Genomic DNA, 26308 nt, shown 5'->3' on the forward strand with positions numbered 1-26308 from the left:
AAGGGGCATCATTTGCCACGTCTTTTGGGGGTAGCCTTTGTCACCGATGAGCCAATCCTGGATGCGCTGAGGGCCCTTGAAGATCTGTGGCACCTGTAAATGATTCAAGATGTATGAGTCGTACAAGCTCCCAGGGTATCTCACACAGACCTGCATAATCTGCTTCTGGTGGTTAAAGATCAGCTGTACGTTAAGAGAATGGAAGTCTTTCCTATTGATGAATCGTAGTGGCTGCTGCCAAGGTGCTCTTAAAGCCACATGTGTGCAGTCGATGGCACATTGCACCTGTGGGAATCCAGAGATCACTGCAAATCCTACTGCTCTGGTAGCCTTGCTGGCTTCATCCAGGGAGAACTAGACGTAATTGTGTGCCTTACTGAATACAGCATTGGTAACGTCTTGGCTGCATTTAAGAGGGGAGGTTTGTGATATCCCACAGAGGTCTCCAGTGGAGCCCTGGAATGAGCCACTCACAAAAACGTTGAGTGTGGCTGTCACCTTTAAAGCCACTGGCAACGGGTAGCCTCCTAGTCCACGCAGAGTCAGATCCTCCTGAAGAATGTGGCAGATGTGAGCCATCTCTCACTTATCTGCAAGTACGGGAGGCATCTTTGGTTCAACCTGGGTCACTCCAAATGCCTCTGTGAAATTGGCCCACCAGCTTCTGGATCTTCATGGGGCCCCGCTGGCCCATGTTCCTCAGAGTAAGGCTTTTCTCTTTGCCCTGCCTAACAGTGACGGGCCCATCTTCTCCTCCTCAGTTGCATGAGAGCCATGAAAAAGGCAGCATTGCCCGCTACCTCCATTGTGCACTTCTCTTCATCTGAGGGAAAATTGAACAGCGACATGATTAAACCTAATCCTCCGCCATTTCCGCCAACTCCAGCATGATGCCACCACCAAACACATCTTCCCTTCACCCCCCCCGGCGGCATTCCGCAGGGATCGTTCCCTCCGGGACACCCTGGTCCACTCCTCCATCACCCCCTACACCTCAACCCCCTCCCACGGCACCTTCCCATGCAACCGCAGAAGGTGCAACACCTGCCCCTTTACTTCCCCTCTCCTCACCGTCCAAGGGCCCAAACACTCCTTTCAAGTGAAGCAGCATTTCACTTGCACTTCCCTCAACTTAGTCTACTGCATTTGTTGCTCCCAATGCGGTTTCCTCTACATTGGAGACACCAAATGCAGCCTGGGTGACTACTTTGCAGAACACCTTCGGTTTGTCCGCAAGTATTACCCAGACCTCCCTGTCGCTTGCCATTTCAACACTCCACCCTGCTCTTATGCCCACATGTCCGTCGTTGGCTTGCTGCATTGTTCCAGTGAAGCTCAACGTAAACTGGAGGAACAGCACCTCATCTTCCGACTAGGCACTTTACAGCCTTCCGGACTAAATATTGAGTTCAACAATTTTAGATCATGAACTCTCTCCTCCATCCCCACCCCCTTTCCGATTTTCCCCCTCCTTTTTGCTTTTTTTCCCCAATAATTTATATAGATTTTTCTTTTCCCACCTACTTCCATTATTTTTAAGTGCATTTCCATCCATTGTTTTATCTCTACCTTTTAGCCTATTTCGATCCCTTCACCCCACCCCACCCCACCCCACCCCCACTAGGGCTATCTGTACCTTGCTCGTCCTGCTTTCTACCCTTAGCACATACCTTTAGATAATATTACCACCTTCAACACCTCTTTGTCCTTTTGTCTGTGACATCTTTTGGTTATCTCCACCTATCACTGGCCCTCTATCCAGCTCTTCTTGTCCCACCCCCCCTTAAACCAGCTTATATTTCACCTCTCTTCTATTTTTACTTAGTTCTGTTGAAGGGTCATTCGGACTCGAAACATTAACTGTGCTCCTCTCCGCAGATGCTGCCAGACCTGCTGAGTTTTTCCAGGTATTTTATCTGATTCACTAATGCCCTTTAGGGAAGGATATCTACTATCCTGAGTGTCTGACTGAAATGGTCAAGCAAGCTATGCAGTTGTCAAGAAGACAGTTCACTACCACTTTCTCAGCAGCAATTCGGGTTGGAAAATAAATGCGGGTTTTGCAGCGATGCCCACATCTCGTGAACAAATAAAAAGATCTAATTGCCGAGAAGGGAAAAACAGTTCAGACTAGTATTCTCAATTCCCAGTTTTTACTGTTTTTTCCTTCTGGATAGGGCCTTTAAAATTATGAAGGAGTTTGATAGGATGGATGAATTCGGAACAAGGGGCTATAAATATAAGGGAACAGCTAACAAATCATATAAAGAATTAAAGGTGAACTTCTTTACACAGAGTGGTGAAAACGTGGTACTTGCTGCCATATCGGTATGGTTGAAGCAGGTATCATGAATGCATTTATATTGAGACTTGTGGCAAATTCTTCTCCTCCCGCAGTAAGTTCCGAGGTCGGATGATAAAGTCAGAGCGATTCCCACGGTGGAACAGGATGGGCTTTTACCAGCAATCGTCTGCTCCTGGCCTCATTAGTCATGCATGTGCACGCTTCCGTGTCGAGTCTCATGGCAGAGACAGCAGGAAGTCAGATGCCTCACCACCGTGTCCGGGCATCATATTAAAAAAGCACCCGATGGGCCTTGATGAATGGGCAGAAGGATGGGCAGGAGAAGGCAACAAGCCACGGCTCCCCTCTTCAGAGATGCATCCCCGGGGCATCTTCTGGATGCAGTTCAAGAAAGACGGGACAACCTCTTCCCCATGGATGGCCACAGGAGGCCATCCCAGCTGACCACTGCTGCCTGGGAGGAGGTGGCCAGGGAGGTCAGTGCCCATGGGGTTCAGAGGAGGAAGGCCCTGCAGAGCAGGGAATGGGTCAACAATCTAATCTGGGCCACTAGGGAAGTGAACCTTATACCCTCCGAACCCACCTCACCACTCATTTGTGTTTCTGTCATGGGACCTGGGTGTCACTGGCAAGGCCAGCATTTCTTTTGTGCGTTCCTAAATGCCCTTGACAAGATGGTGGCTGCTGCCATATTGAACCCCTGTAGTCCATGTGCTATGCTGTTAGACGGGCAACTGCAGGATTTTCACCCAGCCACAGTGAAGGCACAGCCATGCGGTTGAGTGTAGAGCAACTATAGGTGCTGCTGCTCTCATGCATCTGCTGCCCTTATCCTTCTGTCTGGGAGAGCTCGCAGGGTTGGAGGATGATGTTGAAGGAGCCTTGGTAAGTTGCTGCAGAGCATCTTGTACATGGTACATACTGCTTCCTGCTGTCTCTGCCTTGGTGGTGGAGGGAGTGAATGTTGAGGGTGTCGGATGGGGTGTCAATCAAACAGGCTACTTTATCCTGGAACTTGTCCAGCTTCCTGGGTGTCGGTTGGAGCTGCACTGATCCAGGCAACTAGAGACTATTCCATCTCACACCTCACTTGTAGCATGCAGATGGTGCTGGGTTTTTTTGGGGAGTCATGAGGTCAGTTAGCAGCCACAGAATTAGCAGCCCGAGAGGTGCTCTTTAATCATACATGCTCACAATCCATCTATTTGTCTTTATGCAGGAGAAGGCAGCCCACAACTGAAGGGAAAGAGAGAAAATAGGAGGGGGGATGCCTGAGCTTGGGCCCCTCACTCCAGACTGCCGAGCTAGCAAGGGAGAACTGTGACAATGTCTGTGCCGACGGCGAGGTCGGCCTCCCCCAAGCATCTAGTGAGGAAGCATGCATAATCCAGACAGGATGGGCATAGGAATAGTGACTAATAGTGACTGGAGTGGGCTCAGTGGGGAGGGAAGGCATGTCCAAGTTGACTGCGATAGGGTCCAGGATGATGTGGGGAGGCTGAAGGGTTATCAAGGGGAGAGTGAAGGTGATTGGGGGAGTTGGGGGAGGGGGGTGCGGTTGAAATTGGTCAGTGACAGGAGGAGGGTAAAAGGTGGTGGAGACAGTTTGAAATGAAACACGCACCATCCTGAGACAGAGCCAGCTCCAGACCAAGGCAACACCCCCGATATCCAACTGGACATCGAAGTTGGGGGGAGGGTCTTCTCGGACCAGTGGAGCTGAAGGTCAACACAACTGGACAACTGAAGGGAAACCCTAATAATCATATGGTGACTGTATGAGAGCTTTTTGCTTTGCAAATCCTCACTGTCTGGTGAAGGCCACAGGGCGGCAGATGGTTCTCATGACAACGAGATCCCAGCAAGGTGTAGAGCTGCTGTTCACTCTGAGCCATTTGCCATTGACTCCAGGCAGAATTAGGGCAGATGGGGGAAGGGAGGGAGGGAGGGGATTGCCTACAAGGGGCATGCAGGAGGATGGCAGCCAAGACTTAACTGCAAACCTCCATCCTCTGGGAGAAAGGACCTGTCTGATGAGGGCTCATGTGATTAGTCTTTCCATTGTGACAAGGTCTCTCCATAGGGTCTTCAGGGCAGTGGAGGCAAGTGGAATAGTTTGAGTGGGCGGCCTCTCGCTCATGGCAGTCATCACCCTTATCAAACAGTGATGTCTCCATGTGCAGCCATGTATTAGGGGGAGGAAGACCCATCCGTGGCCGCCCTGGAAGGGGTGGAATTCTACAACCATTAAAGCTACTAACAGCAAGAATGATTGTACACCCATGGCACCTGTGTTAATTCAAAACTTCTTAATTTTCCTAACTCTACCGCTACGTCTAGGTGCACCCCTGATATCTGTGGTAGAGGTGGAGGCAGCCTGTTGACTGCCAAGCCCTGTTGTCAGTGATGACTTTGGAAAGCGTCCTCTGGAGGTCTGAGGCCTGGAGGGCCTCGGCCTGCTTTCACTTCCTCCACCGCCGACGCACAACAGCATCAGTGCGTATCATCTACAAGATGCATTGCAGGAACTCACCAAGGCTCCTTAGACAGCACCTTCCGAACCCACGACTGCTACCATCTAGAAGGACAAAGGCAGCAGACACATGGGAACAACACCACCTGGAAGTTCCCCTCCAAGCCACTCACCGTCCTGATGTGGAAATATATCATCGTTCCTTCACCATCGCCATTCACTAGGGTCAAAAACCTGGAACTCCCTTCCTAACAGCACTGTGGGTGTACCTACACCACATGGACTGCAGCGGTTCAAAAAGGCAGCTCACCACCTTCTCAAGGGCAATTAGGGATGGGCAATAAATGCTGGCCTAGCCGTAATGCCCACATCCTATAAAATAATTTTAAAAAGAGTGCAAGCCTGGGCCTGTATTAGTTAGATGACCCACCAAGGTGTGTGTCTCTGGGTTGGTGAAGGGTGCAGGTGAACGCTGTCATGGCTGTACAGGTGTAAAGTCATCCTTGTCCTCTTCCAAGGTGTCCTGGGGGCTGGGGCTGACTTCAGTTGTGGCTGCTGCCCTCACCCTCTTCCTGCTGGCACCTAGAATGGAGAGAAGAGAGACTGCCTAGGATGAGTGGCTGCCTAGGCTGGATCAAACTTGGCACTCAATCACCTTTATTTTCCTTGGATCTCATTGTCATGAGAACGCTTTGGGCCAGACTTGCCACCCTGTGGCCTTCACCAGACAGTGAGGATTTGCAAAGCAAAAAGCTCTCATACAGTTCCAACTGATTATTAGGGTTTCCCTTTAGTTGTCCAGTTGTGCTGACCTTCAGCTCCACTGGCTCGAGAAGACCCTCCCCCCCACCTTGATGTTTTGCCACTGGATATCGGGGTGGGGGGGTGTTGCCTTGGTCTGGAGCTGGCACTGTCTCAGGATGGTGCGTGTTTCGATTCAAACTGTCTCCACCACCTTTTACCCTCCCCCTGTCACCCACCAACATCCCCCCATCACCGTTGACCCCCCCCACCAATGTCACTTTCCCCTTGAGAGCTCTTGAGCCTCCCCTCATCACCCTGGACCCTATCATGTTCAACTTGAACATGCCTTCCCTACCCGTTGAGCCCTCCCCAGTCACTGTTCCAATGCCCACTCTGATCCTCCCCATTCCCATAATCCGTGCAACCATCCTTGTTTCCCTCAATGACCCTCCGGATGAAAACTATACACACCATGCCCAAACCCTGACCCTACCACCCTCCCACATTCCATTTCCCCCTCTCACAGTCATCGTCTCCTCCTATCATCAGCCCCTCAGTTCTCCCCCCAGGATTCCCACATTAACTCAGCCGACCACTCCCTCGGAAACATTCAGGCCCCACTACTCTGACTCACTCCCCACCTTCCTCTTCATGCCTTCCTCCTTATCACTTTGCCTTCATGCCTTCATTCCCAATTCACTCCATCCACATCCAGCCCCCCTTCTTCTAGCCCTGCCCACTTCCCCTCCAGGCACACCTCACCCCTCTTCTCCTCTGGACACCACCCCACCCTCACTCCTTTCGTTTCCTCCGGTCCTCTCCTCCTCGTGTCTTCGGCATGCACCATGCCTGCAGCCAGCTCCAGTGGTGCAGCCGACTTCGATTCTGATGTAACAAAAGCAGAAAATGCTGGGCCAGGAATTTTCCTTTGGCAGTCGGGCTGGGCGGGAGCGGGCACGGAGCCAATCACTGCCCGCGATCAGCTCCGCGCCGCCATTTTACGCATGGGCCAATTAAGGTAACAAACAGTGCTACCTGCACGGGCGGGGACAGGAGGGAGAGCCGGGCATGGAGCTGCCTCAGGGAGATTGAATGGATATTAAAATAATTAAATAAATGATTTTAAAAATGATTTAAACATGTCCCCTCATGTGACTGAGTGGAGACATGTTTTTATATTTATGAAAATTAATTAATTTATTTAATAAAAGCTTCAGGAGACTTCATCCCGCTTGTGGATGAGGTTTCCTGAAAAATGCGAAGGCCACTTGGGCTTTCCGCCTGCCGCCAGCCTTAAGGTTGGATGGGCAGCGTTCTCAAGTGGCTCAATTGATTTCTTAATGGCCTTAATAGGCTGTTTACATTTCGGCGGGTGTGTAGCCGACTCCAGTGCACACCCGCCTAACGAAATATCGCAATGGTGCGCATAATGTCAGGACGCACGCCCGACGTCATCGCGTGTCATTTTACGCATCGATGAGTCAGGTCTGCCCCCACACGCCGACCAGAAAATTCTGCCCCTTGAAAATCCCAGCAAGTCTGGCAGCATCTGTGTAGAGAGAAACTCTCTCAGCACAGGTGCTGCCAGACTGCTGAGTTTTTCCAGCATTTTCTGTTTTTGTTTCAGATTTCCAGCATCGCAGTATTTTGCTTTATCGATTCTGATGTAAGTGTTTTAAAATTCTCCCTTGCCGGGCGCATGCCACAAATGTCTAGTCGGGTTACAGAACGGCATAAATTCCCACTGGCAGAGCGGAAGATTTGATGGGGGCATAGGATTCCAGTCTGTTGCGGCTTTATTTAGCATGCATGAGATGCAAAATGGGTCTCCGCCAAGATTCAGTGGGAGACCCGACCCTCCATCAACCCACCATGAAAGTCAGGAGGAGAAGATCCTGACCTGATTTTCCGATATTGGGAAACCAATTTTTTGCTCCCCGCCATATCTTCCACAAATTCCACTCTTGATGTATCTATGATGGAGGCAGATTCAGTTGCAAGTTTCAAAAGGGCATTGGATAATTATCGGAGGAGAACAAGGTTGCAGGGCTATGAGGAAAAGACTAGTGAGTGGGACTAGGGAGAGGGGCTCAGCAACAAGGGCAGGAGAATGGCTCTCAGCGGCACCTCCCTCCCTCCCTGATGTCCAGTTCCCCTCATCAGGCACTGAATGCCTTTGATAGAGGGAAATCCACCCCAACCCCAAGAGGTGACAAACAGGCCATACAGTTTTAGCTGCCGTGAACACCACATGGCGACAGGTCCTCCTACAGCTGGGTTAATACCAGGAGCAGCAGGATGAGGGCCTTAACTGGTCATTAGCAAAGATGGGAAGGCAACAAAGTTCCAGTACGTCACCATCCCGCTGAATTACATGCCATTCCTGCCTCCAACATCGCCACCAGTGACAGCAAAAGATTCAGCCCATAGATTCTATGCAATGGTGGGTCTTAACAGTGAAAGGAAAATAGAAAATCTCCTTCTGCATCATTATAGTTGATTAATTTTGAATTGAACAAAAGCCATTTTTTCACCACCTATTAGTTGACAGGAAGTAAATGAATAACATCTAAAAGACTAAAATCAAAAAAGCAATTAGGCATGAATGTTGTTAAATGGAATACTTCCCGGCAAAGGTATACATCACATGAATTAGAATTCTCTCAAAAATATACTGTAGAATATTGTAAAACTTTCTCTTAATCATACAAGACATTAATCATTGTTCAGTTAAAAAAATTGAGGGGTTGGCCCCATTACTTTCTTTAAATGTCATGCTCCATCAGATTTTAGAAGTAGCAGTCAAAGTTGTAAAAAATTTTCTTTTTTTATCTGTTATTTTCTCAGACCATGAGCTTAAAATATTGACAATTTCAGCCATTGTTAACCAGTGTCTAAAACAAGCCCCAATTATATCAAATTTATACAACCTGAAACAAAATAAATAACCAGGCAGCAAGTTTATCTCTGCATAACGCCCTCCCTAAAATGGCATCAAGATCTTAACCTAAACCATCAAATTAGACAGTCAAACCACTGATTTAATGTTATTCAGTTTGAGCTGATGTTTGGTGTAATTTAGGCTATTTCTGTTTTAACAGTACTCTGGTTTTTAGCTTCCAACACTGTTAAATCAATTGTACTTGACTTAAGACAATAAAAGACACAGGTCAATGATCGCAAAAGAACACTAAATGTATCAAATTGTTTTGACTAAAGCTATAATTCACATGAGTGTTGTTGTCATTTATTAATAAACAATATAATTCAGCTCATTCCATACTCATGCTTGAACTGTAATGCTGGTCCAAAGAGATCTGACCTCACACTGATATTGTAATTACGGTGTAAATGTAGCCTGAATTCAGAAAAGGGCACAATCTGACATTGGAAGCAGGCTAATTGAAACTCCTCTCACTTAATTTCACTTGTGAATCAGTTCAAGCCTCAGCACCAACTTTACACTTCAAGATTAGCATCGGTGTACTGAAGTTTAAGCTTTGCATTGATGTTAAACATGAAGAATGTGAAAGTTTCCTGAAATGCATAATGACAATCAGAAAACAAATTTATATACAGAATCCAAACATGAAGCACCAAAGTGAAGACAATTTTAAATCCATCACAGGCAGCAAAGACCCATATTTAGAACCATCAAGAACTTTTTACTTAAAAGGGTGCATCATTATTGTGAAAATTAACTTCAAGTCACAGTTTTGAAACTTTAATGCTACACACAAACAGCATAAAGAATTTCATTTCACAAAATTAGGTGGCTTTCCAATTGGGGGGACCACCCTTTACTTTAGTTGTATTGTGTGCTATTTTCTGAATTAACTTTTCTAAACGTTTGCAAAATCCTAAATGTTGAATGAATTAATATTGTAAATTCAGCTCATCTGTTCCAATTTACTTCTGCTAAATAACAAGCTTTTGTTTAGCAAAATAATAATTTAAGGCAATAACTGAGAAGCGAATTCAAACTGATAAATGTGACAACATTCCACACATTTTCACTAAATTAATTTCTATTAACACAATAGTTTTATTGGGCAAGAAAATCTTAAATTAACAGGAATTTACAAATCTTTCCATTTTACTTTACTTGCAGCACTGTTACATAAAAGGGATGAAAACTGGTCTCAGCAATACTTGTAACACTTCTTCATGTGCCTTCATGTGCCATTCATTGCATTTGTCAGCCCAATTAATTTGAATATGCTGGTGTGGGTTTTGCATGGTAATGATGGCAAAACTGTCAGCATTTACAGTCTTTACACCATTGAACTCAACAGCAACTTTGGCAATCCTCACAAGCACAGAATAACATGGAGATTGAGAAGTTGCTGTCAGTGATTCTACACTCCTCCATGGGGTTTGCTATTGAGGTCCCTCCAGAGAATCTAACCACCTCCCCTGAACACTCAATGGCATTACCATTGCTGAATCCCCCATTCTCAACATCCTAGCGGTTACCATTGATCAGAAACTGAACAGGACTAGCCACATTGGGTCAAAATCTTGGAATTCCCTCCCTAACAGCACCTTCTCAACAGTAATTAGGGATAGGCAATAAAAATGCTGGCCTAGCCAGTGATGTCCATGTCTCATGAAAGAATAAAAAATATATATAAATACTGAGGTACAAGAGCAGGTCAGAGGCCGCAGGGAATTCTGTGGAAAGTAACTCACCCCCTGATTCCCCAAAGCCTGTCCGCCATCTCAAAGGGACAAGTCAGGAGAGTGATGGAATACTCTCAATTTTACTGGATGAGTGCAGCTCCAACAACACTTGAGAAGCTCGACACCATTCAGGACAAAGCAGCCCGCTTGATCAGCACCCCATTCACCACCTTAAACAATCAGTCGGTCCACCATGGATGTAAAGAGGCAGCAGCACGTGCCATCTACAAGGTGCATTTCAGCAACTCACCAAGTCTCCTTAGACAGCACCTTCAAAATGTGAATTCTACGTTTACACTTAGGGCCAGATTTTTGTTGCCGATGCGAGTAGGTTGAGTTGGGGAATCTTCCCGGCTCGGCAGACATGCCTTTGTTTAAAGGGCTCTTTAGATGCAATTTTTGCTCTGGGGAGTTGGGGATGGGATAGAGTCAGGCCCCCAAACCCTGAAAGCAGATCCTAGTTGATCATGGGTGTGGCCAAGGGCCGAGGTAAACTGGTAAAGGCCTGCCTCAACTCTCTGGGACTTTGTCCCTGTTGTTTAGAAGCTGATAGGACTATCGACCCCCCTCTACATGCCACTGCTCCTACATGCCAACTCTGCCCTACGCCACCCCATGGCTCCTCCATGCCAGTTCATGTTCCCACCCACCCTCCATGTTCCCTCATACCCCCATGCCACCACCATTCCAACTCATGCCTTCCCACACTCACAACCATGCCCCTCATACCCCTCATGTCACTTCCATAGCCACTCACTCAGTAACCACCACAGGCAGGCTTCAGGAGCCATGTGGAGATGAAAAAATTAAACTTCTAACAATCTAATGCAGCTCTCACCCACACACTCTTGATAGTGGAAATACTCCCATTTATGACTCTCATTCCAAGATTTCAAATCTCCAATAAAACAAACAAATGTTTATTCATACCCCACATCAGAGACAGTTAACCCTTTAATAGCCTCTTTAAACTTCAAAGTGTGAGCTCAGAACACCCCACTGAGTTTACTGTAGATTTTGAAACTGAGCCAAGCATTCATAATGACATAATAACAACCTTTGGGAAATGTCAACAAAGACCTCTATTGAAACTGCAAAAAGAGATTTTTTTTTATAACCTACACCAAGTGGCCTGGAAATCAAAGCAATTCAGCAGAGATATTTTTTGAACTCTTAATGACAGCTTCAGCCTATTTTTCTTTCCATGTTTAAAGAGAGGGGATTAAAAGAAATTCAGGCCATTACACCTAAACTGACCTTATTTGCCTTTTAAGAGTGTTTACATCTACTCCATCAATGTGCGACTCGCCATTCCCTCTTCCCCCATCAGCAAAAATTAGATCTGTTTGAACTGAGGGCGGGACTTCCACATCTGGGTCATGCCTGCCATTTTTAAAAATCCATACAGTCTTCCCAATTCTGCCAAAATTTGGCACTTAGTCTCATTGCAAAAGCCCTTGAAAAAGTTATACCTTGTTGAATGAGTTGTTACAGGGTTTTTTTATAGCATGCTAAATTCATAATTACAGTTAAACACCCTCAATAACCCTGAAAAACTAATTATATTTGTGGAATGTCAAATTTCACAATATGATAAAGAATTGAACATATATTTAAAATAATAGTTTTTGAAAGTTTATTTATTTGAATATTTTAGCTTTTCAGTCCAATTATAACCATTAAGGACAAAATACTTTTAACTTCCTAGTATGTTGTCTGTGAGAATACTTCAATGTGATTCACTGCTTATCCTGCTTGCTGGCATCACTGCTGCTGCACACCTAGAGATTGCCTTGACTTGGTGCCAGTTTTAAACTACTGTCAGGAAGGGGCAAACCTACCCACAGGAATTGCTAAATTTGTGTGGGCAACTTTCTGTGAAGTTAGTGGTGAGCACCATTGATTGCCTTGCCCCTGACCACAAAATCTAGTTCATTAAAACAGAATGGAGAGGAGTTTTCTGCAAACACATTGCATTGTGAGCCACTAGGTAAAATGCTGCAGGATACCAGTTACTTCAACAAAAATTAAGCGTATCAGTACAAAACATGAAGTTAAAAAGTAACTAAAAATGATAATTTGAAATTCTGACAAGTGACCATTGGGATAATTGAATAAAATGCTGACTAAACTGACAATAAAATGGGACTGATTTAGTTAATATTTATGAATCTGCCATCTAATCATTTTATTTTAAATACCAAACCTAATTTTCAGGATAATGTTATATTTGAGCTTATAGCAACATTAGATAAAATTCAGAGTTACTGGCTGATGTTACAAATATCCACATGGCAGTAAGGTCCAATAAAACAGATACATAATAATTCAATTTTTCTCAAAAGCAGATAGAGCATGCAATAGTAGCTCTGTACAGACTGGAGACAAATAACTGATCTAATAAGGAATATGACCTTATCTATGAGTCTTTGTGCTTTTATAACAAAATTATCCATTGGCGTCATCAGAAGATTGACACTGAGCAGACACGGGGCTTTATGAGCAGATACTTTTATCATTGCTGCTGAACATTTAAATTGTACCTAAGTTTCTAGATTTGATGAAAAAGCTGTTCATATTCCTTCACAATGCTAAAACAGTTTAATGTCATTTTTCAAATCATGGTCTGCCATGTCAGCAAAATTCTCTCTCTTTCTTTCTCTCAATCACACACAAAACTGGAGACTTTATTTTGCTCCTCATCAGTAATTATTATGCATTAAATAATCAGTGCGCTGCATTTTACGCGACCCCGCTAGGTGTATTTTGGGGAGGTGGGGCATGTGAAATAAGGAAGGTGCCCACCCCACCGTCTTCCACCCACCCCCGAGCTCACACCCATAATATGGGGGGTAGGGGGGTCCAAAATCAGCAGCCCGCCTGCCATATTGAAATAAGACAATCAAGGGTCAATAGGCTTGACATCAAGCCAATTGCCCCTGATAACACACTGCCCACACCAGAAAATGTATGGCGTGGGCGGTCAGGCAGGAATGGGCATCCCGATATTTTAAATAATCTCCTCAAAGTGTGGTAAGGAAAGGGGCTTCTATCCCCTCGGGAGATGCCCTTTGCCAGTCCGGGGTGGGGCGGGGTGTGGAGTTGGTGGTGGCAGCCCCCCTAAGATATAGCACCCTATTTCTTCCTACCCGCCCGCAGCCTTAAACCAACCACTGCTCCCCCACCACCCCCCCCACACCCTGACTTGCCCAAAATCTCCCTACCCAGGACCCCAGACTTACCTGTTTCCAGGGATCCCTGACCTTCTGCTATCCCAGCAGTGCCCGCTAACTGGGCTGATGGAGCTGCCAGCCAATCAGATCTCAGGGGCATTATAGCTGTGGGACGGGCCAGCGTGGACAAGCCATCCATCCCTGCCACCCCCACCATCACCCGCACCCAGCCCCCCCCAACCCCACCAACCCCAGTAGTATTCAACCTGTTCTGTTTCTTGAAATATAAGATGATTCCCCCTTTAGGAATGCATCCCTTAATTTCATTTTTTTGTGCTTAAGCATCATAATCTTGCTTTTATTAAGAACAAGTAATTTCACTTTAGACTGCAAGATACAGATGAGAGTGTACCCAGCTTAGCCTCTTTCCCAATGCTAATTTTGTCCAAACAGGAAACAAACATCAACTGTGATAAAATATGCTGCTCAGATCATTAAACTGCACGTTGTGACTGATTTACCTGAATATCACTTTCTAAAGGATTTTCTTTTGAGTACAGGTTAAAGAAAAAGATATTGAGGCTAAAGCTGGGCACTGTAATATAATTAAAGATAGCCTTCAAGTTTTGACAGAACTTAATAAACACCTATGTAACTAACAAAAATTGAAAGATGACTTGAAGAAAACTAATTAACACTCCATTTTTGAAAGAAAATTGCCTTTTGATTTTCTTTCCTATTTTAAATGCATTACATGTCAGACCTTCTGTTTATTTCTTCAAACTGGTTTTAGTCAATGCTCTTCACCACAGGAAACATATTACGCTAAATCCTCAGGACATCAAGTTAGATGCACTAGCTGTTCAGAGGATTATTACCACTCAGGATTTCATTCACTAGTTCAAAGTGAAGAAAGGGAGGGAGGAGAAAAAACAATAGCTGCCTCTCCTTTCAACAACGAAATAGATCTACTCAATTTAGTTACCCATAAAGGAAAAGAGCCTCAACTACTAATACATCATGAACATTTTACTCATGCATCCTTCCAATTTTAGAATTAAAAATGACTCAACTGATGTACAGAAATTCTGAGCAATATTATAAAATATGCTTCTTACTGAGTTACATGCCTTTTTGATAGCCGAAGTAGCCTACATCCATAAACCATAAATATAAACTCACCCAAATTTGCAACTTGATCCGTTTTTCATTTCTGTAGACTGTCTTTACTTTGAAGTCAATACCTACAGTGCTTACAAAGGCAGATGTAAAGGAATCATCAGCATAGCGGAAGAGAAATGAGGTTTTCCCAACACTACTGTTGCCAATGATCAGTAATTTGAACATGTAGTCGAAGTTCTGGTCAGCTGTTTCCTTCTGGCCATATCGAGAATCTTGTGGAGATGCCATCTGGAATACAGATTACAGAATACCTTCAAATCACCTATTCACCTCAAAGCAAGTATATCATATTTCATTCTGATCAAAAAATCCATCAAAGATTTATAAATAAAACTAAGATGTATATGAAATCAAGTAACATAATTTACAGATACTTTTACATTGTAACAATACAGTTCTCAATTAACAGCAAAAGGTTTGGATCATAATTGTGTGTTTTAATTCAAAACAGCGTAGTGGGAAATTTAAAGTTATGCCCTGAACAATTTAGCAAAATGATAGCAAATTACATTCTCACAGCCTGCTGTGTATCAAACAACTTTCTATAAATTGGTATCACCATCCCAAAAAGACCAGCAATCTTGTCATTGTATATACTGTACAACTGATAATGCCAGAGTATTATATCCTAGAGTTTATATTAAATTATGAAATAAACATCAACTAATTCTTAAACTATTAAAAAACATAAATGTTGGATGCATGACCAGTTGCAGTAAAAACATGATAATTCATATCTAAATAGCACAATTATCATTAAAATAATTACAATTTTAAAAACTTACTGATTAAGAGCATATGAAATAGGAGCAGCAGTAGGCCATGCAGCCCCTCAAGCCTGCCCCGACATTCAATAAGATAATGGCTGATCTGCCACAGGCCTTAACTCCTCTTTCGTGCCAGTTCCTCATAGCCCTCAACTACCCGATATTTCAAAAATATATCTACCTCCTCTTTAAACACTCTGTGATCTAGGCTCCACAACTCTCTGAGGTAGAGAACTCCAGACACTCACTATCCTCTGAGAGAAGAAATTCTTTCACATCTCAGTTTTAAATGAGTGTCCCCTTATTCTGTAACTATGTCCTCTAGTTCGAGATTTCCCCACTAGTGGAAACATCTTCTCAACATCTACCCTGTCAAGCCCCCTCAGAATCTTGTACATTTCAATAAGGTCACCCCTCATTCTTCTAAAGTCTAATGAATAAAGGACTAACCTGTTTAGCCGTTCTTGATAAGTCAACCCCTTCATCCCAGGAATCAGCCTAGTGAACCTCTTTTGAACTCCAATGCCAGGATATCCCTTCTTAAATACAGGAACCAAAGCTGTACACAGTACTCCAGGTGCGGCCTCACCAACACCTGTACAGTTGTAACAAGACTTCCTTATTTTTAAACTCCAACCTCCTAGTAATACAGGCCTAAATTCCATTTGCCTTCTTAATTACTTGCTGCATCTGCATGCTAACATTTTGTGTTTCATGCACAAGAACAATCAGATCCCTCTGTGCAGCACTTTTTTGGAGTCTCTCTCCATTTAAATAATAGTCTGCCTTTTGATTCTTCCTACCAAAGTGCATGACCTCACACTTTCCTACATTAAACACCATCTGCCAAGTTTTTGCCCACTCACTCAACCTATCTATATCCCCTCGAGATTCCTTATGTCTTCATCACAACATGCCCTCCCACCTATTTTTGTATCATCAGCAAATTTGGATACACTACAGTCTGACCCCTCCTCCAAGTAATTAATATAGATAGTAAATAATTGAGGCCTTAGGACTGATCCCTGTGGCACTCCATTAGTTATGTCTTTCCAACCTGAAAAAGACCCATTAATCCCAACTCTCTGTCTTCTGTGTGTTAACCAATCCATGCTAATACATTACCCCCAATACCATGAGCTCCGATCTTGTCCAATAACCTTTTATGTGACACCTTATCGACTGCCTTCTGGAAATCCAAATACACTACATCTACCGGTTCCCATTTATCAACTCTGCCTGTTATATCCTCAAAAAACTCCAGCAAATTTGTCAAACGTGCTTTCCCTTTCACAAAACCATGTTGACTCTGTCTGATTGTGTTAAGCTTTTCTAAATGTCCTGCTATTTCTTCCTTAAGAATGGACTCTAGCATTTTCCCAATGACAGATATTAGGCTGACTGGCCTATAGCTTCCTGCTTTTTGTCTCCCTCCCTTCTTGAGCAGGGGCGTCACATTAGTGGTTTTCAATCCGCTGGGAACCTCCCGGAATCCAGTGAGTTCTGGGATATTTCGGCCAATGCCTCCACTATCTCTACAGCAATTTCCTTTAAAACCCTTGGTTGTAGGCCACCAGATCCTTGCGACTTGTCTGCCTTTTGTTGCATTAGTTTGTCAAATATTTTGTCCCTCGTGATAGAGACTACACAAGATCTTTCCTCCCATTAGCTCCTTGCTTATCTGATATCTTTGGGATGTTTATGGTGTCCTCTACCATGAAAATTGATGCAAAATATTGATTTAAATTATCTGCCATTTCCCTGTTCCATATTATCAATTCTCCAGTTGCATCCTCCAAGGGTCCCACACTCATTTTAGCCACTCTCTATTAGAATCTAGATTAGAATTATAGAATCCTAAAATGGTTACATTTAAGATGCCATTTTGCCCATTGACCCTATGCCAGGTCTCTGCAAGAGCAATTTGGCTAGTCCATTTCCCTTCCCTTCCCTTTCCCAAAGGCCCTACAAATTTTTTTCCCTTTAGGTGCTTGCCCTATTCCCTTTTGAAAGCCACAGTTGAATCTGCATCCACCACCCCTTCAGGTAGTGCATGCAAGATCATAGCCACTCGCTGTGTAAAAAAGATTTTCCTCATGTCAGCTTTGGCTAATTTGCTACAAAAATAAAAATATTAAACATTAACTGTATTCCTCTCTGCAGATGCTGTCAGACCTGCTGAGTTTTTCCAGCTATTTTTATTTTAGTTTCAGATTTCCAGCATCCGCAGTATTTTGCTTTTGGCTAATCGCTTTACATCTGTGTCCTCTAGTTCTCGACTCTTGTGCCAACGGAAACAGTTTTTCCCTATCTACACCATCTAGAGCTCTCATGGGGCAGAATTTTTACCTCGGCGGGCGGGTGCATGACCAACCACTCGAGTGTAAAATGATACGCATTGACGTCGGGCGAACATCCCGACTTCAATGCGCAGTCGCGCGATATTGCGGTCGGCGGGCACATGCGGGAATAGGCAGTGCGCCCGCTGACAATTAAAAGACCTATTAAGGCCATTTAAAAGGTAATTAACTTAAATTTTTCTCTGCCTGTGCAACCTTACGGCTGGTAGAGCAGAGGCCTGAAGGTGACTGTAAAATTGGCATCCTTAGGTTGCTGGTTCAATTCTGGCTCAAAGTAAACCCTCTTTGTTCCTAGGCCTCTCCTCGCTAGTATAGTGGTTAGTAGCCCTGTCTCTCAAGCAGGAGACTGGGGTTCAATTCCCTGATGCGGAGGCTAGTCTTTGCTCCAAAACATCTGTCCTGAAAAGAGGGCTCAAGCTTTAAGAGCTTGGCTTTTGTAGCTGCAAGCGACCCTCTACGATACTGGGTTCAAATCTCAGCAGGGCCTCTATCAAATTCCTAATGCGGGATTTTAAATTAACCCAACAAAGAGGTGAGCATTTTGCTGGGTGCCATGGCGCGCACCTGTAATCCCGCTGTTGGGAGGCTGAGGTTTACGGATTGCTCGAGGTCGGGAGCTCTGGGCTGTTGTCGTCTGTGCCGATCGGCTGTCCGCTCTAAGATCAGTGTCCGCATGGTGCTCCTCAGGGAACCGGCCATCATCAGGTGTGCTAAAGAGGGGTGAACCGGCCCAGGTCAGAGACGGAGCAGGTTAAATCCCCCTATATTGTTCAGTAGTGGGAGAGCACCTGTGAATAGATGCAGCAGTGCAACCTCACCAATACAGAGAGATACGCAACCTTACAGTTGGCGGGCAGGCAAAAAGGCCGAGCGACCTTTGCACTTTTTAGGAAACCCCATCCACGGTTGGGATGAGGTTTCCAACAGCAAATAAAAATAAAATAAAAAATTTTACATCTCATTTATTACATGTCCCTGCTCATGTGACAGTCACATGAAGGGACATGTTTTATAGCATTTTTTAAATCTTTATTTTTTTGAAAATTGTTCATCTCCCTGAGGCAGCTCTGTGCCTTAGGGAGATTTTCAAGCATTCACTCGGGCATAGTTCACGCTTCCCCACCTCCCCTGCCCGCACAGGCAGTGCTGAGTGCTGCCACCCACGTTTCACACTGGGCAGGACTTAATTGGCCTGCCAGCGTGAAATCGCGGTCCGGCCCTGACTGCCCAACCCTGCAGAGCCCGCCCGACAAGGGCAAAATTCTGCCCATGGTTTTGAATATCTCTATCTAATCTCCTCTCAACCTTCATTTTTCTAAGGAGAACAATCCCAGCAACTGTAGTGTCTTGTCCCTGGAACCATACCAGAAAATTATTTTCTGCATCCTCTCTAAAGCCTTCACTTTCATTCCAAAATGCAGTGCCCAGAACTGCATATAATACTACAATTGAGGCCAAAACAGTGTTTTACATTCATCACAACTTCCTTGCTTTTGTTTTCTATGCCTCTATTTATAAAGCCCAGGGCCCATATGCCCTTTTAACCACTTTCTCAAACTGCCCTACCACCTTCAATGATTTGTGGACATATACCCCCCAGGTCTCTGTTCCTGCAACCCCTTCAGAATGGTAATTCTTTAAGCTTAGATTGCCCCTCTTCATTCTTCCTGACAAAAATGTATATGTGTGTTAAATTTCAGCTGCCATTGTCTGTCCATTCCACCACTCTGTCTATGTCCTTTTGGAGTCTATCACTACCCTCCTCACAGTTCACCATACCTCCAAGTGCGAATTTTGAAATTGTGCTTGTACAATTCATTAACATAAATCAAGAAAATCAGTGGTTCTTGCACTGACCCTTAGAGACCAGCACTGTATACTCCCTCCAGTCCGAGAAACAGCCATTCACCATTACTCTCTGTTTCCTGTCACTCAAGCAGCTTCCTATCCATGCTGCCAATGTCCACTTTAGTACTTAATTGGGCTTTAGTTTGCAAGTCTATTATGTGACACTTTATCAAATGCCTTTTGGAAGTCCACACATCAACCTTTTCCATTACCTCACTGAAAAACTCAATCAAGTTAGTTAAACATGATTTGCATTCAACAAATCCATGTTGGATTTCCTTAATTAATCTACACTTGCCCAACTGACTGTTAACTTTGACCCAAATTATCATCTCTAAAATATTAAATATTTAAACATTAAAATATTTTACTTTAATAAAATAGTGATAAAACACATCATAGAGCTGTACATAGCATATCTGCTTAAACTACTGGATAAAGGTTTTGGCATGTGTACTTGTTGTTTACCCGGGCTAATCACTTGTATAGCTTTGGAGAAGGTGCAGAGGATATGGACGAGAATGTTACCAAAGGTGAGGAACATTAGTTATGTGGAGTCTATCAGAGAAATTGGACTGCTCTCCTTAGCCATTAGAAGGTTAAGAGGAAATTTAAAAGTGGTGTACCAAATAATTTAGGGTTTTGATAGACATTTCCACTGGCAAAAGGATCAGTAACCAAAGGACACAGACTTAAGATAAATGGCAAAAGAGTCAGTGGGAGATGAGGAGATTTTTTTTTATGCAATGAGTTGCTATGAATGGAATGAAGTGCCTGAAAAGGTCATGGAAGCTGATTTGCAATAATAGCTTTCAAAAGGGAATTTAATAAATATTTGAAAATGACTCAAATTCAAGAAAAGCATCTGGAATAGAATTACCAAACATTAATACAAAGTACATTCAGGAAATTAATGATCACAACATGTTTATACATTAAATGCAGCACTGAAATTTCTCCAGTATATGATATTAGTGAATGATAATACAGCTAGCTGAAATAAGGGTCATTAGAAACTGCTGATTTAACTGCACACAGAGATTGCTATTCCAATCAGTGCACCCTCAAAATTGTCAGAAGCTGAACATTTCCTCACTCTAAATCCATATTAACTGAGCAGGACAGCACAGTGCTGTCCTGAAAAGTAACAAAGACTAATTTAGCATATGTCACAACTGATTAACATAGCATGAATATAAAGGCATTACGACATTTAACCGTACTATTTAAAGCTGAAAACTGTTATTTGGGCAATGACCAAAAAAAATCAGGTTAACTGCTAAAGAATATGAGTACAGTTTCTACATAATCTTTGAAAGAAAACAAATCACTCACCTGAACAAGTAGCAACACAAACAAGGACCTTTGTTGGTACTTATGACCCATTTGAACTTAAAGAAATGCATTCCAAACATTATGCTTACCTTTCAGTCCTTCTTATGATAGATGGTTGCTTCACCAAATGCCATGGTCCAGGTCCATTTCTAGCAGTAGGGGCATACATTATTTACATTTTGTAGGTATTTTTAACTTCTCTAGGCTTCGTTTTCTTATCAAAACATTTGAGGTGACGGTTGTAGAGGAATAGGGATAGGGAATTAAGGATCAAGGAAGTGACACCAAGTTGAAGGGGTAGGATGAAAGGGAGAGAAAAGATGAGGAGATGGTGGGGGTTCAGGATGAAGGGCTGTAGTGGGAACAAAGATTTTTGGGTGTAAAGCAGGTTGAGGCAGAGGGGGGAAAATGTTGTAGAAGTAGAATAAGGAAGGGGAATAGAAAAGAGAAGGGAGAAAGGGACCAGACAGAAATGATAAGGGAAGAGGAGATGTACAAGGTGAAGTATAGGTGGATAGCACTGAACTGGAAACTGACACATCAGAGCACTCATAATTTATGTGCCAACCACAGACAGCAAATTCACACATATGCACAATGAACATTTTGAAAAAATGTCATTTTCCCAATTCAGTGCTGAGAAAGCAACAAAGATTAAGCAGGGGAAAGAGGAAAGCAGAGCACTTATAGAAAGAGGATAGGAACTGGAGCCTTTTCTGCCATATAACTGGATCGTGGCTGATAAGCACCTTAACTCGATTTGCCATTTTGCCATTGCCTTGATACCCTTCCCTAACCCATCGATCACAGTGTTGAAAAATTTAATGGACCCAGCATCTGCAGTCTTTTGGGGAAGAGTTCCAAAATTCCACCAACATTTGTGTGAAAAACTGCACCTTGATTTCACTTTTAAATGGCCTAGTTCTAAGTGTAAGTTGAAAACACATTGTTCCAGATTCAGCTATCAAAGGAGGTAATTCCTCTGTATCTACCCTGTCAAATCCCATTATCATTTTAAAGACGGCATCTTGACCACCCCTCAAGCTTCCAAATGCAAGGGAATACAAGGCATGTTTAAACAACCTGTCCTCATCATTTAACCTTTCAACATCCAATATCATTCTGGTGAATCTGAACTGCACTCCTTTCAATATCTTTCCTCAGGTGGGCACCCAAAACTGACTGCAGTATTTCGGATAGGGTTAGACCAAGGTCTTGAAGAACTAGAGCACAACTTCCTCACTTTTATAGTCAATCTAAAAAGCTAGGAGATGATGGTGGTGATTTGGGGACGCAGCAGGAGATAGGAATTTTATGGGAAACATTTGAGGGGTTACAGTGGAAAAGTGAGAAAGGGAGACAGGAAAAGGAAAGACTAAGGATGGCAAACAGAAGGGAAGGGAAGAGTGAAAATGAAGAGGGGTAGAGGAATGACATGAAGCATAACTGGAGGAAAGAGCAGAAGGAGCTACACAGCTCCCTTTCCCAGTACACCAGACAAACTATTACTCCCATCTGGAGAGAAAAACAGAAAGAAACTGACAGAAATAAAGGCCAGAAATATGTAAATGGGAGAAAGAGAGAGTGAAGCAACAAAGTGAAGGTGACAAAAGATAGGCAATGCAATGGGAACTAAAACTCTTGCATTTTCCTGTGTAACCATATTTAGATGATTTTCAATACATGAACCACCCAAATATTTTCAATGGAATGCAATCAACCAAGCAATGAAAACTGCTGACAACGCTGTAACTCACAGGGGCTCTAACATTTTACACTACAGCAGCAGTAATTCACAGCATTTTCCTTCTTTTAGAAAGGCACAGGCCTGAATAATTTGGATGGTGGGGAGCTTCCCATCATCTGAAGAGTCAGCAGGGAACAAATCTCCGTGGACCCTGCCTGCCCCACAGCCATTTCATGCTGGAATAAGCGTCACTTGGCTCTAGGCACAACTTGCACCCCTCACGCGAGAGGAAGTCCCACCGTAGAGAGCTGCTGGCCAATCTGATTGGCTATTAGCTGTCTAGCCCCTGCAGTGACAAGAGCTGCAGTGAATAGAAGAGAAAGATACTTGTGTCTAAGTCCTAGGACTGGACGGCAAGGTAAGTTTATGGGGTCCCAGGGTGGGGAGGGTAGGGGAGGTCTGGGGGCGGGGCGGGGGCAGTGGTGGAGGAGGGTGTGGAAAGTGGACGATTGGGCTGTCAGGGGAGAGACCAGGGGTGATGGGTGGGGAGGGGTGGGCAGGTGGTGGTGAGGTCCAACAGCCACCAGACCTTAAGTGGGGGTGGGGGCATGTTTGAAGTGAGAAGGGAACTTTAATTTTCCAGCTTCTCTCACGCCAAGTAAATCCTCCTGCTAGCCTAAAAATTGAGGCTGGCTGGGGAAACATCCCTTAAGTGGCCAAGGCCTCAACTCGGGGAAGGGCAGGTGGCTGGCACCAGCGTAAAATCGCTGCGAGTTGGGGCAGGTGGGAACACAGAGGGAATCCCGTTCCTTCAAATTCCTTCCCCCCACTCCACCCCGGCCTAAAAACCCGCCAGCAGGGGAGTGTGAAATTCAGGCCACTGAGTTTTTCCAGCTCTAAGTCCATGGGCACTTGCTCCAATAACTTGCCCAAGACAATCATTCACATGAGCCTAGAATTGCATTACAGCCAAGGTTAAATCTGTTCTCACTTGTTGTCTATGGGCATCCAATTTCTAGTAGGTGACATTACACAGCAATAAGAAGGAGGAATCATTCAGATATTAAGGCATATGAAACTACGATGGATAAATAGAGTTAAGATATAGATCAACCATCAACCTTCTCAAGGGTAATTAGGGATGGGCAATAAATGTTGGCCTAGCCAGCAACACCCACATCCTATGAATGAATAAAAAAAAAGGTCCAACTGAATGACGGGGAAGGCTCAAGGAGCTGAATGCCCTACTCCTGTTCCTATGAACCTGACTGATATTTTGTCTTTACAGCCCAGGGACAATAAGCCCAACTGTATTCCCCCAAATGCTGACCTAACTGAAATCACCTCATTCAGCATAGTCCAAATCAAAACTGGGACCTCATGGAATGCTAACTACTATCCCTAGTTACTTAATATAAAACTGTTTAAAAGGCAGGAATCAGAAAATCTCTACAAAGTTGCAATTTGCTGGCGTAATAAACAATTCTATACCTCCAATCCTCTTAATCCTGACAATTTGAGCATATACAATGCTAAGTACAACATCTAACTATATATTACTTACGAGCACAGAAATATGTTTCTGATGTGTACCATTCCAACAAAAACAACTTTTCAAATTTTGTTTAAAAATATTAACTGATCTTGAAAAATGGTTTTAATCATTTCAATTATCAATGGTATATTTTTAAAAATCCAGTACTTAGTCCACAAGATATATTTTACAATAAGCAGAACAATTCTGTATTGAAGCTAGATTGAAATACCAAAATAAAATATATTACACTGTTGTTAAGACTTTATTTCAAATGGTATGTTCTGTATTATGAATTATGAAATGGTCAAAATGTATAGACCATTCCTTATTTTACTGTGCAAAGGCAAACGTGAAAAACGTCTTGGGAATCATTTTAAACTCTAGTTTGTCAGCAAAATGTGTGTATGCTTTAAACGCGTAAAATATCCCTCACTTAGAACCGTCCAACGATCTCCTTAAAGGTAATTCCCTTGAATGAAAAAGTCGGCATGTTCAAGTCAGATGGATGGACTCCCTACTCTACACTGCAGCCCAGACATCTTAGTACATGACTCTGCCACCTAAAATAAATACAAGATGCCAGGGATGTGTATGAGGGACAGTGCGTCCAAAGAGTAATGAAGCAGTACAAATGAAGGATGTAATCCTGATACATAAATACATCTGTCATCACAATTTCATCTACATTTAAGTCCTTTCCCCTTAACATGAACAGCCCTTAAAAGCTGGAAGATATTGAGCACCCATCAATGGAGGAACAAAAACTGTGATGAATAAATACACTGGTCTCGAGAGAAAACTGGTTAAACAAAATTCATAATTGAAAATACATTTTTAAATTGAACACATTCAACTAAATTCATATTTTTGAAATTCTCAGTACTGAAAATTCAATTCCAGCTGACGATAAAAAGAACTGTAAAATTGAACGGTTTATTTAAATGAATCTTTCTAATTATGCATCCTGCATTGTGTAGCGATGCAAGTTATTGTAATAATGCAAAAAAAATCCTATATTGACAAGCATGAGAAAGCAATCCCCTTGATCAAAAAGTCTCATTCTGGCGATGTGCTATGTGTTGTATGGTATGAAAGGCTATACAGACCTGCATTGGTGCCTCGTGTCTCATGCTGCCAGAGCGCCGGTGATCCCTCTCTCTGAGGCTGTCGAGAAAGCCGAGCGGAACGAGCCGCTTGCCTCCCTCTGTCACCCACTTTTGTATTAACACCGACACCCCGCTGCGCATGTGCCAACGGCGCTGTGCACTCTGGAACCTGTAGTTGTATTGGCTCAGGCACGACTCAGCACAATGGGAGAGAGCGGCAGGCTCTATTGGACTACAACTCCCGACATTCCCGGCGCCAATCCCCACCGGAGTGACAGCGCTTGGAGTTGGCAGGGACAAGGCTGGAAGCAACGGCGCTTTGCACCGTGTTGGATGGGTATTTGGAACCGACAGTCAGGAAATTTTGCAAATTTTACAAACCTGAACTAAAACTTGTCCTATGTCATGTCATAACATATGTCATATGTTACTTAAGTCATTTTATACTTTTTAAAATGTATCTGCATCCTTGCAAAATTATGTTGAAACAAATATAAATTAACAATGACAAATATTCCAAGAGCACGCATAAGGAGAAAGCTGATTGTTAGTGTCTATTTAAAGACTTTGCAGTGGCTGTTTTCATGGCATCAGATCTGGAACTCATAAGACCACAGCCCTTTCTGCGATCACGGAAATTCGGCTTCTAATGAGGAAGCCTCTAAGTGTTATAAAATGATGCATTACCTTTCCATAAAGCTCCATTTATTCCCGCAAGTTCAGAAGTGTGAATAAGGTGTTCTGCTGATCAAGAAAGGTAAAACGCTGGTGCTATCGTCTTTAGTTGGCAATTTGCAGCGAGATTTGTCCACAGATTCACATTTCACTCCTCAGTTGCTGCTTCCGTGTGTAGGAACCCTCGATCTGCCAGCAACCTTTAACTACAGAGGAGAAAGCAAACGGAACTCAGGATCCGCCTGTCATCCTGCTGCTATGGATAACACACACATCTATCGACTATTCACATCCGTTCTAGTCATAGAGAGAGGGAGATTCTTTACTACAATAGACATTACGGAAAGGTCGCTTACAGAAATTTTCTTGGTATGGTCAAAACTTAAGAGCTGTCATATACATCAAACCGATTGCCATTTCTCCTGAATTATCT

At 43.6% G+C, this 26308-nt stretch overlaps 1 protein-coding gene across 2 annotated transcripts in view; it reads right to left on the reverse strand.

The window, feature by feature from the left end:
• rab3c (RAB3C, member RAS oncogene family) overlaps window positions 1-26007 on the reverse strand; it is a 255761-nt gene extending 229754 nt beyond the window's left edge. Inside the window, exons 1-2 of one of the 2 annotated variants that reach the window (XM_078549400.1) lie at window positions 25888-26007; window positions 14561-14788 (exon numbers count right to left, since the gene is read on the reverse strand). In XM_078549400.1, coding sequence (XP_078405526.1) covers window positions 14561-14788; window positions 25888-25905 — 246 coding nt within the window. In that variant the 5' untranslated portion in view covers window positions 25906-26007. Of the gene's footprint in view, window positions 1-14560; window positions 14789-25200; window positions 25316-25887 lie in introns of those variants that run through there. The other variant, XM_078549391.1, reaches the window with a different exon arrangement.
• Window positions 26008-26308: the final 301 nt, after the last annotated feature.

The sequence above is a fragment of the Cetorhinus maximus genome, chromosome 1, assembly GCF_964194155.1.
Source record: "Cetorhinus maximus chromosome 1, sCetMax3.hap1.1, whole genome shotgun sequence".
Classification (NCBI taxonomy): domain Eukaryota; kingdom Metazoa; phylum Chordata; class Chondrichthyes; order Lamniformes; family Cetorhinidae; genus Cetorhinus; species Cetorhinus maximus.